This window comes from Choristoneura fumiferana, chromosome 29, assembly GCF_025370935.1.
Source record: "Choristoneura fumiferana chromosome 29, NRCan_CFum_1, whole genome shotgun sequence".
NCBI lineage: Eukaryota > Metazoa > Arthropoda > Insecta > Lepidoptera > Tortricidae > Choristoneura > Choristoneura fumiferana.
Genome location: NC_133500.1, coordinates 1,442,438 through 1,455,904, shown reverse-complemented (window position 1 = coordinate 1,455,904; position 13,467 = coordinate 1,442,438). Strand labels below are relative to the sequence as shown.

The window sequence follows — 13,467 nt, the reverse complement described above, 5'->3', positions numbered from 1 at the left end:
CTTGTCCATCGCCCGGACGTCGGTAAGCAATCGCTGCGTTGCTACGCAAGTCGAAATTGTACCTAATACTATCGGAAACCTAATGATCGAATGACACACTCAGTTCTGAGGAGGTTTGCTCACAGCAAGAGCTATTTCGATGACACTGCAGTGCACAGTGTATTGTATTGAAAGACGCCAAGGCCTTCAAGGTCAGATCGATAAAGCTCGCGGTGCCTTGTTTTTTTGTCTGTAATACTGCTTTATTTATTAACTTACTCATTTCATAGATCTAGATCGCGTTTGACTTTGTTTCCTATAAACCTTTGCTATAAACACGAACTGTTTATTGTTACATAACATACAAATGCCATAATATTGTCTATTGTTTTGATGGGTTAGCAACAGGTGGAGCAAAGAGGTGGGGGGACTTGATTTGACATTGTCAAATTGATGATTCAACAACAGGGAAACACGCAAAGAGTATAAGTACCTATGAAACACGCTAGGGAAATTAAAGACAAACAAATGTATTATGTTCTTATTTACATACACAGTATGGTCACAGATAACATAAATTTATTTAAATTTCCTTTTCTTGCCGCCGGCTGCACCCGAGCTGTCAAACTTTCTTTTCCCGCCTTTTTTCTCTGGCATCTTGTCCGGCCGGCCATTTTTGTTTTTGTTGAACTTTTTGTATTTTGCGCCATGCACTTTTCTGTTGTAGCCCTTCATCCAGGTGTCTCTTTTATCTTCCCAAGCCAGTTGTTTTATACTTGCGTTGTCTGTATTTGCGACGGCTTGGCTAGAGCCCTGTTTCTTATTAGATGCATTTTCTTCGAGTAGAGTAGAGAATTCTTCTGCTGACGCAAAAAGTGATCCTAGGTCGTCTTTACCTGCACCAAAAATAGCATATTAGTACTTCAACATAACAATAATGAATGTTGCGTTCTAACGGATACCGTAATCAGAATGTCGGAGTACCTATCCCTAAGATTTTTAATATTTGTAATAAATACGCCAGCTTGACAAAGTGGCAGCGCTACATTGATTTTGAAGTTATTTTAAATAAATCCACGAAAACCAGTGGCCATAGCATAGCAGGCTAATTTTGTCACGGAGATAAAGCATTCACAGAATTAATAATAAGATGAATAGAAATTTTAATCTTTTTGTTTTCTTTCATAACCCATCTTCCCTCTCGTTGCGATTATTGCCCACATGATTTAGGTGTTTTACATTTTTACTAAAATATGATACTTCTTCATTCAATTCAAATATAATTTCGCACATGAATTTTGAAAAAAAGGGTCCTGCGAAAGGCCAAAAACTACCACTTTTCGCATACCTATACCTACTTAATATCTGGACTGTTAACTTGCACCTAAAGCGTACCTGGGCGAGCGTTTTGACTGCTCAGTTAAACGTTAGCATACTACGTTTATTAACAACGAAAAGACAAGTTGCAAGAATTTTAATCACGCTAAATTTAGCATCGGCATTGTCTTTGGTTATCATATAAATTTAACCCAGAGCATCATATCTTTAATAACACCTGCCAAGACACTAATGGCGAACTAAAACGCCTCAAAAACGCTGATTATCGCCTACCTGTACCATAACAGTTGTAATTACATGTACATTATAGTTAGCCGATTTTTGATACCTTTAAGTTTTAGCTTCATTTTGCCCTTTTTAGACATTGTTCCGGGCACATCTATCTCGCCATCTTCGTCGCTATCCTCCAGCAGTAGTTCTGAAAACAGAATCAAGATTGAATACATACTAATCCGTTCTTATTTCCTTATCATAATAAGAACAGCGATATTTAGTTGTTCTGTCTCATGAATAGTTGATGAAATGTATTTTTAAGTAAATAATAATTCTTGTAGTTCTAATAACTGTTTTAATATGTAATGAATAGTCGATGAAGTGAAATTACTCCAAGAGAAATTATTAGTATTGAATATTCTATGAATTGTTTTTGATGAAATGAAATTCGATAGCTAGTTTGTCGACATTTCAAAGGGCACCCGGATAGCCGCCCTGTTTAAGCGCGCCGACCCTCTTCAAAGTGTTGCTTGAGAAAGAGACGGCGCAGTTAGCCGTATATTGCGTACGTGGCCTAAGGGTTCCGTTTTTGCCGAATGCAGGGCTACTACAAAATTCGAAGTTCGCATCGTACCGTCCCTCTCACTCTCGTATTAAATAATATTAGCGCCAGCGGGACGGCAAGATACGAAATTCGAATTTTGCTCTTCGTAATTTTACATCGTGTTTCGCTCAACGTATTCCTCTAACTTCTTGTTGCCACCTTTCACAAACAAAGTCACATGACGTTTGTTTGTCTGTCTTACCGTCTTCTTCGCCAGAAAGCACGGGCTCATCTTCATCGGCTGATATATTCAGTTCACCACCTTCACTGTCTGTGAATAAAAATAAAACAAGCTATATAACTTTATGGGGTGCGGTCAAAGTACGAACTGTAATTGTCGAGCGGGAATGAACGACAATGTAAGAACCCTCATATAATCGCCATAAAGGTTTGAATTATCAGGTCGTGAATTATTAGGTTCACAAATACGGGAGCGTATACTAACCGCACCCACTAAAACTAGACTACCTACTCATTTTTTTTTAAATAGGCTAATGGGGCGATTCCACTACGCGGGTGTAGCATTTTGACTACGAAAGAAGTACCTACGATGAAAAACCTTTACAAGGATGTAAAGGATGATGTTAAGAGCCTAAATACACCAGTCACACGGACTGCATTCCAACTGGCGACTGCTCTTGTGCAGTTGAGCCGACTGCAATGACAAATGTACGGCCAGTCGGCAGTTACGTTGTAGTTGGAATGCAGTCTGTACTAGCCCTGTGTGTTCAGTTCAAAACCTAGCATGATTTCTGAAAACAGAACTAATGTAATCACTCATCATACCTAATCCAAGCCGTGGGCGCCTAGTGGTTTGACCTATCGCCTCTCAAGCAGAGGGTCGTGGGTTCAAACCCCGGCTCGCACCCCTTGAGTTTTTCGAAATTCATGTGCAGAGTTACATTTGAAATTTACCACGAGCTTTACGGTGAAGGAAAACATCGTGAGGAAACCTGCACAAACCTGCGAAGCAACTCAATGCTGCGTGTGAACTTCCCAATCCGCACTGGGCCCGCGTGGGAACTATGGCCCAAGCCCTCTTGTTCTGAGAGGAGGCCTGTGCCTAGCAGTGGGACGTATATAGGCTGGGATGGAACCAAGAACAAACCAAGTTAATCTTACCATCGTCGTCATCCTCATCCACATCAGCCGCCTCCTCATCATCGTTATCATCTCCGTCATCACTGCCGAGCTGATCATCGCTCTCATCACCCTTCTTCGAGGGCCGTTTCTTCTTCGTAGACTCCATGTCAGCCAAGAAGTCGAGCTCGTCGTCTGAATCCGCTGCGGAAAAATGTTTATGAAATTATATTTCGATACAAGCTTTTTTGCTGACTGCCTGAAGCGTGAAGTACACACAAACATTCTCGCAAACTTTTGCATTTCGTCACTACTTTGAAAAAAAAAAAATCGTATCTCAAATAAATACATCAGCAAAATTGAACCTTGGCGTAATGGTCATAAAGTGCACTCAGAAAAATTATACATTTTCAGATACGAGTTTTTTTTAAAGTAGTGACGATTTGTAATATTTAAATCGTAGGATAACATGCTTGTAACATACAAATCGCCGTTTCCGTAGTCACGGTCAACAGATTTGCAGGTGGTAGGACCTTGTGCAAGGTCCGCCCGGATTGCTACCACCATCTTGCTCGCTAATCCTGCCGTGAAGCAGCAGTGCTTGCACTGTTGTGTTTCGGCGTGGAGAGTAAGACAGCCGGTGAAATTACTGGCACTTGAGGTATCCCATCTTAGGCCTCTAGGTTGGCAACGCATCTGCAATCCCCCTGGTGTCACAGGTGTCTATGGGCGGTGGTGATCTCTTACCATCAGGAGACCCACTTGCTCGTTTGCCATCCAGTTGTCCAAAAAAAAAGTCGCCATCACATATTTCGGAGCAGTTAAGGTGATCAAAAATATTGGGACATAAACTCTAATGCCTTGAGAATAGAGTGCCTGTTCCGATATTATTGACCACCTTGTCTGCTCTGAAATATGTAAAGGCGACTGTACAAGCTAGGTGTAACAAACAAGGTGCAAGGACTTAACCATAGCCAAAAAACCCCCAAAAACAGATTTGCACACCTTTGTTTTGGCAGAAGGTAAAAATTAAGGCGGCATCAAAGAAGACATCAGGCCGATTCTATTGTTATTTGAGTTTACTGCAAAAATCTATAACGACATAGCTTATTAGGGCAGTAAAACTATAAAATGTTCTATATTCTTTGACCGGACGGAAAGTTGGAAGCTTTTCTAGATTCTAAACCGTCATAAATCATTTTGTTTTAAACACGCTTACCAATAAGAACGGGTCGGATCAGCAGAAACCATTCCCTTTTTATTGTCTATGAAAGGATTACTTGCTAAAATGCTATTGTCATTATTTCAACGTATTTTTTTTTATCTCTTTTTTGTATCTTAATTGTACTTAGTGTAAGAAAGCTTTTGGAATTTACTTATTGTTTTTAAGAGTGTTTGCAGCTTATGATAATATTTTAAAGTGGCTTTACTTCTATAAAACTTACCGAAATACGTCTATACAGTAGTTTTTTTTTTTTAAATAAAGCTCTATCTCTAACAGATACTTAACGAGTAATCGATGATTCAGCGAATGTTGAGGTTGGAACGACTCATCGCGCGTATTGTTATATAGGTACTTAAGTACACAATGATCTTGAAATAAATCCTGAATAGTCTACAAACATGAAATTTGGCACAGCTATTTTTTCAAGCAACATTAATTAACGATGCTATCCCATTTGTTAAAAAATGTAATAGGATAAAAAAATTGGAGATTAAAATAACAAAGACATAAGTATGTTCGTTAATATTTTACGTAAAGATATATTAGTAGACTAGGATAGTATTGACGTATTTTAGTTATTGTGATAAGGCCAGTTTCAAACGTTAATTATTAGCATTAAAAACTAACAACAACAAGGCCATAATACTTTACTTTTACAATAACACGCAAAAAATGGAGATAGTGCTACTTTTAAAGTCGAACGCATGAGTCGAGCAGGTAATCCATTCAAGAACAATAGACGGATGAGATCTGCATGCCTTATCGGAACCTTTTCATTGTGTGTGGTAATAAAAGATTTACGAAGGTCTAGGAACTTCTAATGCCAGTAAATTTCAAACAGGGCAGAGATTATGGTAGGTATATTTTATCGTTTTATTGCCCTAACAACTGTAAAAATATAAGTTTTTAAAAGTAAACTCAAATTACAATAGAATCGGCAACCAAATTTGATTCGATGCCTGATTATTGGCGTACCGAGGGAATGACGGCTGGATTGTTCGTAAACTGTAAATTATTTCGTGTTAAAAATAGTAGGTAAAGTTGGAGTCTTTATACATCGAAAATACAAACTGAAATAAAGATGCATAGAAAAACCAGAAAAATAAGACCAGTGCTGGGAATCGAACCCAGGTCCTCGGCATTCCGTGCCACGTGCTATACCACTACACCACCACTGGACCCTGGTCTGTCCAGTATTTCAGTTTGTATTTTCGATATGGGTTTTACGGGATGACCGTAAAAGTAACAAAAAATTTGGAATTGAAATAAAAAATACAAAAAGATTCCAAAAAAACAATCTTATTTTTTATATGTTTTATAAATTAAAACTACACAATGCCTGTTATCAAACAGAGAAACAATTTTTAAGCTACCTTTACAAATAACAAAGTTATAAAGGTTTGAAATTCAAGATTAGACAGAGAAAGGCATACTGGCATGTGACGTCACACGCCAGTAGCGCCATACTTGCTGCATAGAGTAAAGCGTTAGAGAAAGAGACAGGTATATAGATTTTTCAAAAAATCATTATAAATCCAATTTTCAACCGATTTAAGTTTTCTTTTCGCTAAACACTGTCTGTACATCTATACTTTCATAATAATATTAAGATATGGCAAATTCAGGAGTTGTCAAATACCGTATTAAACACAAACGGTCCGTAAGCGTGCTCTTAGTTTCCTCTTCGATGTATAAAGATTTGACTTGACTAGATTTTACGTACAGTCTGTATTATATTTGATGTTACTTTTCTAAAATTTGGTTTGTTGGTAAAAACTAAGCCAAGTCAAGTCTTAAACTAGAATTTCATCCCAAATGAAATAAATGCATTGTGTTAATAATGATCTGTTCAAATTTAAGAATTAGTAGCAAACATTGTGGTTGTATCAAGAAACAAGAAATTGTTACAATTCATTTTAGAATTTCAGGATTTTCTACACAAAACCTACATAGGTCTCGATTCTTTTGGCGGCGAAGTCAATTATGAACGACGACGTTAATTCTAAACTAGCTTTTGCCCGCGACTTCGCCCGCGTGGAATTCGGTTATCGCGCGCTGTTCCCTCGGGAACTGGGCATTTTTTCGGGATAAAAAGTAGACTGTCACTCTCTGGCCCATACATAAACTATCTCTATGCCAAAAATCACGTCGATCCGTCGCTCCGTTCCGACGTGAAAGACGGACAAACATACAAACACACACACTTTCGCATTTATAATATTAGTACAGTCAAGGGCAAAGAGGCCTTAATGTTAAGTGCATAAAGTCGTGTATACATATTTTTGCAACTTTGACCGTGTCGATATCTTTGCCCACTCTATGGATATGGATATTGAACTTGGATCTCATTTCACATTTATGTTTTTGATGGAATATTCATTTATTTAAAGCTCTCACCATTAGCTCTAGTCCCGGTGACAGTGTCCAGGTATTTCTCAAAGTCCTCGCTGGTAACGGAGTCAGCGTCACTGTCGGAGTCCGGCTCCTCTTCAGCATGACGCCGCTTCTGCAGGAAACTGGAAAAGAAGGTAGTAATTGAGCTGATTATCAGGATTGCGGCGTGTTACTGACCCTATGAAGGTCGCGGGTTTGAATCCCGGTGGGGGCAGTCGCTCGTATGAGTAAGTCATGGATATTGGCTACAAATATATTACGGAATGAAATTTTAAACGTGAAAGAAAATTGAAAGAATATAACACACTATAGCTATTGCCCGCGACTCCGTCCGCGTAAAGTTCGTTTATCGCTATCCCGCGGGCATTATACGAACCTGCTATCTATATCCCGAATTTCATCTAAATCGGTGCAGCAGTTTAGACATGAAAAAGTAAGAAACAATCAGACTTACAAACTTTCGCATTTATATTATTAGTGGTATTGACTCTTTTGTTGAAATAAGTCTGATAAAATTTGCGATTTCCATACATTCATAAAAATATATCGTCACTGCTTTGAAAAAATCTCGTATCTAAAATCAATATGTCAACAAAATTGAACCTTGATGTAATGTCTATAAAGTTCACTCAGAAAAATTATCTGTTTTGAGCTACGAGTTTTTTTAAAAGTAGTGACGATATCACGAACTCGATGTACGGAAACCGCAATTTTGCAGACGAAATTCAAGGGGAGCGCCAAAGTTCGCATACTATTCGCTAGTCATACCGTATTTTTTGTCCGAATCATCGTTTGTCATAATTTTTTTCCGACTGAAACCTTACAGTTTTCTGAAATTTTTAAATGGTCATCCTAAACAAAACTATAAGTTAGGTTAAGTTTGTTTTATAACAATTCTGAACAATTATTGGATTCAGAGAAAAAAGAGTTATGACAAACGATCGTTCTGACAAACATTACATTCGGACTTCTTCTTTTCTTTCTTTCTTTCTAATAAGTATGCGAGCCGCTATGGAACCTCCACTGCAAGGCCGTAAAGCCTTATAGTGGATAATCGAGCGCCGCAATCTAATGTAATGCAACTTGCACGATTATTCTAGTAAGTCTAAACTCTGCTTAAGTAATAGGTTATTGTATTAGGTATATGCCGAATAAAAAAAACTTTCTTTATTTATTTAGTAAGTCTGTGATAGAGGGTGTGTGGTGAGCCGTCTCGTGACCATGGCGCATACAACTGTGCCGAAATATCGAGCTTCGCTAAAATCAAGATACGCGGAATAAAACCAGAATTTAAATCATAAAACCGAATTTAGACATGCAAGTAAAATCGTGCAAGTTGCATTACATTGCGAGGCCGTAAAGCCAACCAGTTTGTAGTGGTCAATCGAGCGCCGCAATGTAATGCAACTTGCACGATTTTTCTTGCAAGTCTAAACTCGGCTTAAAATTAGTAATGACCGCGTTAGTCTAAAACACTGAGGTTGTGATAAAAGCTCCTTGGGACTAAAAATTTGCAGACACTGAACAACTTAAGTTTAATTTAATATAAAACTACTAATAGCAAAACATAAAATACCACGTCTTCAAATGTGAGCAAAGAAAACAGGTAATTTGTAAAAGAAACAGTTAAACTATGGCCGTACCCCGATTCGCCGTATTTAGGTACTGATAAGGGATTGAGATTCAGGTAGAATGCGGTGAAATAACAATTTTTCAATTTGAATGTTTAAGAAAAAGAAAGAAAGAAAGAAAATGCGTTTATTTGCCAAACTAAAGCTAGAAATACACATGCTAGCTCACACATTTTCATACAAGTAGTTGGCGCATACGTCAATCTACACACAAAATATAAATATGACACAAGCGTGCAAGTTCCTTGTACGAAAATGTACGATCTATAAGCATGTGTATTCCCGGCCTAACAAGGAAAGGTAGCCAGTAGGTGTTAAGCCGCGGGTTCGCACAAGTTAACCAGATCCAGCAGCTGAATTGAAATTCCGGGATTTTAATAAATTCCCATAGGAATTATCCAAAATTACATTCGAGATTTTAACTCAATCCTGTGAGAATTTCGAGACAAAAAATAACCTTTATGTTATTCCAACCTTTCATCCAAATCCATCCAGCTTTTAGCGCGAAAGAGCAAAAAACACCCACACACATACTCAAAAACTTTCGCATTTATAACATTTTCCTGCTAATATTATAATTAAAAATGCGAAAGTTATAGAGTACCTAGTCTAAAATAACAGAAACGTAATTTTTGTAGCTGCCCGCTCACAACTTACTCGTACTATGAGAAATTGTCCTCTAAACTAACGAAAGTGACTATTATTAATAATAAAACCACTTATTTCGGGTAGTGATGTGCCGGATATTCGTATCCGTATCCGCGGATATCCGCGGAAAAAGACAGATCCGTATCAGTCACTTTTTTTGCGAATCTTTTACCTTATTAATTTTCAATATACATAGACAAAATTGTAGTGTAAGTATAGGTTATTAGGTAGCAATAAAAAAGTATTAAATTCCAATCAAATTAGTTTTTACTTCTTATAAGTAAATATATATCCATACTTAATAATATTATAAATGCGAAAGTGTGTGTGTGTTTGTATGTTTGTTGTGTGTATGTTTGTCTGTCTTTCACGCCGTAACGGAGCGACGGATCGACGTGCTTTTTGGCATAGAGATAGTTTATGGGCCCAAGAGTGACCTAGGTTACTTTTCATCCCGGAAAAAGGCACTGTTCCCGAGAGAACAGCGCACGATTACCGAATACCAGGCGGGCAAGCTATACATTATAAATTTTTAATTAAAACTAATTAGGCAATAAGGCTAATAAGAATTAGGATTAAACCCTCTGGTTCCTTAGTGCACTCAATACTTACTCGTAGAGAAACCTCTCGTCGACTGGAATTTTGTTGGCGTCTTCATTGAGGTACGAGGCAGAGTTAACTGGTAAACTTTTGATGCCTAGAACACGAATAATGAACCATACACATCATACACCTCAAACTTATTAAAGTATCGTATTGTATTTTTACAATGGTCAATATAATTATTTGGTTAAATACATACTCTTAGTATACCAATGAGGGCTATCGTTTTTTGTCTCACTAGATGGCGCACTGTTGCGTGAGGTTTTTAAGTATGGCTTTCAAAGTCTGTTATTACGGGCGTGAAAACAAAGTTTAGATTAAAATGATATTTAATACACCTTAAAACCGTACCATAAAAATATCGAGCATGCCACAGTGTTGCATAGTCCCCGTTTTGTTCGGAAAAAGGGAGGACAAAGGTTTCCGAAGACAAAACTGTCTCAAAACACAGACATTCATTGCCCCGGAACGCATATTTGCCACAATTAATTTCAGATATTGCAAAATATTCACAAAATTATTCTAATTATAAATAAACCCGCGTAGCTCACCCAAAAAACTATGAGATTTGACATTTCGGAGACCTCACGCTACACTAGCGCCTCTAGTGGCGAATTCATACGCGATAGCCCTCATTGAATTAGATATGTTTATGTAAATACTTATATTTAAGCTTATAACCAGTGATTGAAAAAGAGAGAGTTAATTTATCTTTAATCTAACCTCAGTAATAACTGAGCTAGTAATAATTTTCGAATCCATAATGTAAGCCACTACCTTGATTACTGATTTCTATAATAAAATTATGTAAGCGATTACATGGTATGATAAGTTTGGCATGTGGCGAGTCTGGAATATGACGCTGTGGGGGGAGGCTCCAATAGAATGCTATAATGAGGGCTATCGTTTTTTGTCTCACTAGATGGCGCACTGTTGCGTGAGGTTTTTAAGTATGGCTTTCAGAGTCTGTTATTACGGGCGTTAAAACAAAGTTTAGATTAAAATCATATTAACACACCTTAAAACCGTACCATAAAAATATCGAGCACCACAGTGTTGCTTAGTCCCGTTTTGTTCGGAAAAAAGGGAGGACAAAAGTTTCCGAAAGACAAAACTGTCTCAAAACACAGACATTCATTGCCCCCGTAACGCATAATTGCCATAATTAATTTCATTCATTGCAAAATGTTCACAAAATTATTCTAATTATAAATAAACCCGTGTAGCTCACCAAAAACTATGAGATTTGACATTTCGAAGACCTCACGCTACACTAGCGCCTCTAGCGGCGAATTCATTCGCGATAGCCCTCATTGTATAAGTCATAATGTAATGTTTGTCATAATTATTGTTAGTCGTAATTTTTTCCCGCTAAAACCGTAAATTTTGTATAATTTTTGAAATGGTCACCTGTAGAACTCTATACGTTAGGTTAGGTTTGTTTTATAACAATTCTGAAAAATAAATGGTTTCAGAGAAAAAAATAGTTAAGATAAATATTACATTATATATGACAAACATAACATTATAACTAACAATTTTCTACCAGTCGTTATAGACCCCGACACAAATTGTATATTTATATGTATATGCATCCGAGTTGAGAAACTTCGATAGCGCTATGTAGAACTCGTTTGGAGTACTATATGTGCTCACTAGATGACTCTAGGAATCGCTACCACGAAATCGGAAAATAGTGAATTGATCATTGACCGAATAAAAAAAATAAAAAAACAGTTTATTGCAGACAGAGTCCATGTACATTATTCACTTAAAAACTATGTTAGTAATTATATATATTTTTTTAATTAAAAAAATAAAATAAAGGTGCGACCAAACCGCTGCTTAAAAACGGAATCGCAGTGACGCATCGTATGCGCACCGTTTTTTTTTGCATGCTTTCCACACCGCTGCTTAAAATACGCAAACGGTGCGGAATCGCAGTGAAGTGCCGTAAACGCCACGACTTTTGTTCGGTAAAGACCTGAAGTTTACGACACGTCACTGCGATTCCATTTCAAGCAGCGGTGTGGAAAGCATGCAAAAAAAAACGGTGCGTATACGGCACGTCACTGCGATTCCGTGCCGTCACCGTTTTTTAAGCAGCGGTTCGGTCGCACCTTTAATAGATTAAAAACATTTACCTTTAGCCGTATAGTTCTTCCTGACAGCGAACTTCGGATGCGACCCCTTGACGGTCTTTAGCCCGTCCCTTTGTCCGTCCTCGCGCTTCTTTGGGTTCTTGAACACGAAGCGGTCGAGGAACCGGATGCCGGCGAAGTCTTTGAGAGGATCGCCGCTGTACTGGATTATTTGTTCTGAGGACAGATTAATATCACGTTTGCTGAGTGGCATTCACCATTTTGGTGCACTGTTAACTAGTTATATTTCAGATTAAGGGGCTGCCCGACGTTTTCATCGATTTTTGACAAGTTTTGAATCGTATCTCCTACTTTTGCACTACAGATAGAATTATAAGTCAAACGGATATCGGTTCTCCAATCTTTTATCTCCATTTTTGTCTACCGGATTTTGAAAAAAAAAAAAAAAACTTAATTTTGTATGTTTTTTTTTAAAACATTGTCTGAAAAAACTCTTATTTCGTATCTCTATTGATGTGAAAGATCAAACATATACGAAATCTATATATTTGGGTTCGTCTTTGACGTCTCTAAGAACTGGCCGAGGGTCCTTATTTGAAACTAATTAACACAAAAGTTATGACCAGAAAACCAGTTTTTTGGCCTAAAATTGTTCAATTTTGATGCCAAATAGATATTACAATGAACGAAAATAGATAAAACAATGAACTTTGAAGTAAATTTGAGATACTATATTGCTTAAAGCCGTTTTAGTTAATATAATAAGCTACAAAAATCATTAGAAAACTAAGGGATTCAGATCGAAGGTCATTGGGGCATTGGATCTCTTTAAGATTTCATGTGTTTATCATCACTACCATCAGCCAAATAAGTGGTAGTATTTATCAATTTTCAAACATGTTCCTATCAAATGACGACGACCGGATGGCCAAGTGGTTAGAGAACCTGACTACGAAGCTTGAGGTCCTGGATTCGATTCCCGGCCGGGGCAGATATTTGTATGAATAATACGTATGCTTATTCTCGGGTCTTGGATGTTTAATATGTATTTAAGTATGTATTTATCTATATAAGTATGTTTATCCGTTGCCTAATATCCATAGTACATACAAGCTTTGCTTAGTTTGGGCACAAAGTAGATAATATAACAGAGACACCACCTAGTACAAGCAAATGGTATCACCCTAATACTGGCTATTCAACTGGCTATTTTTCTTTCCTTCGATTTTCCAATAGATGGCACCAGTGAGAACACAAATAACACGATACGTATTGCCATCTAGTGAGACAATAAGGATACGGTACACTGACAACATATGTATATTTCTACATACACATATTTCTACTTAATTCGGCTTATTCACATTTTATAATTTACAAATTTAATGGTAGTGCCATCTATTGCTGTTTTTTAGTATTAAATATAGCTTGTAGGGGTTGGTAGGCCATGGTTTGGGACTAGGTCAATTTGTGTCAAAGTGTCCCATATATTTATTTATTATTATTTATCAAATGAATATGTCGCTAAAGTCGAACTTTCAAGTTGACAGACACGTTTATTGCCATTATTGTTTTATGGCAACCATCTTTTACCACTACGTTGAAGGTGTTCTTACGTGCTGCCACTGTTTGAGCACGTTTTCGAATAAA

At 37.4% G+C, this 13,467-nt stretch overlaps 1 protein-coding gene across 1 annotated transcript in view; it reads right to left on the bottom strand.

The window, feature by feature from the left end:
- Positions 1-506: 506 nt before the first annotated feature.
- Positions 507-13,467, bottom strand: part of LOC141444273 (CCAAT/enhancer-binding protein zeta-like) — a 32,070-nt gene continuing 19,109 nt past the window's right edge. Inside the window, exons 15-21 of the mRNA XM_074109763.1 lie at positions 11,860-12,033; positions 9,725-9,809; positions 6,837-6,955; positions 3,257-3,418; positions 2,337-2,405; positions 1,646-1,735; positions 507-875 (exon numbers count right to left, since the gene is read on the bottom strand). Coding sequence (XP_073965864.1) covers positions 559-875; positions 1,646-1,735; positions 2,337-2,405; positions 3,257-3,418; positions 6,837-6,955; positions 9,725-9,809; positions 11,860-12,033 — 1,016 coding nt within the window. The 3' untranslated portion in view covers positions 507-558. The remainder of the gene's footprint in view (positions 876-1,645; positions 1,736-2,336; positions 2,406-3,256; positions 3,419-6,836; positions 6,956-9,724; positions 9,810-11,859; positions 12,034-13,467) is intronic.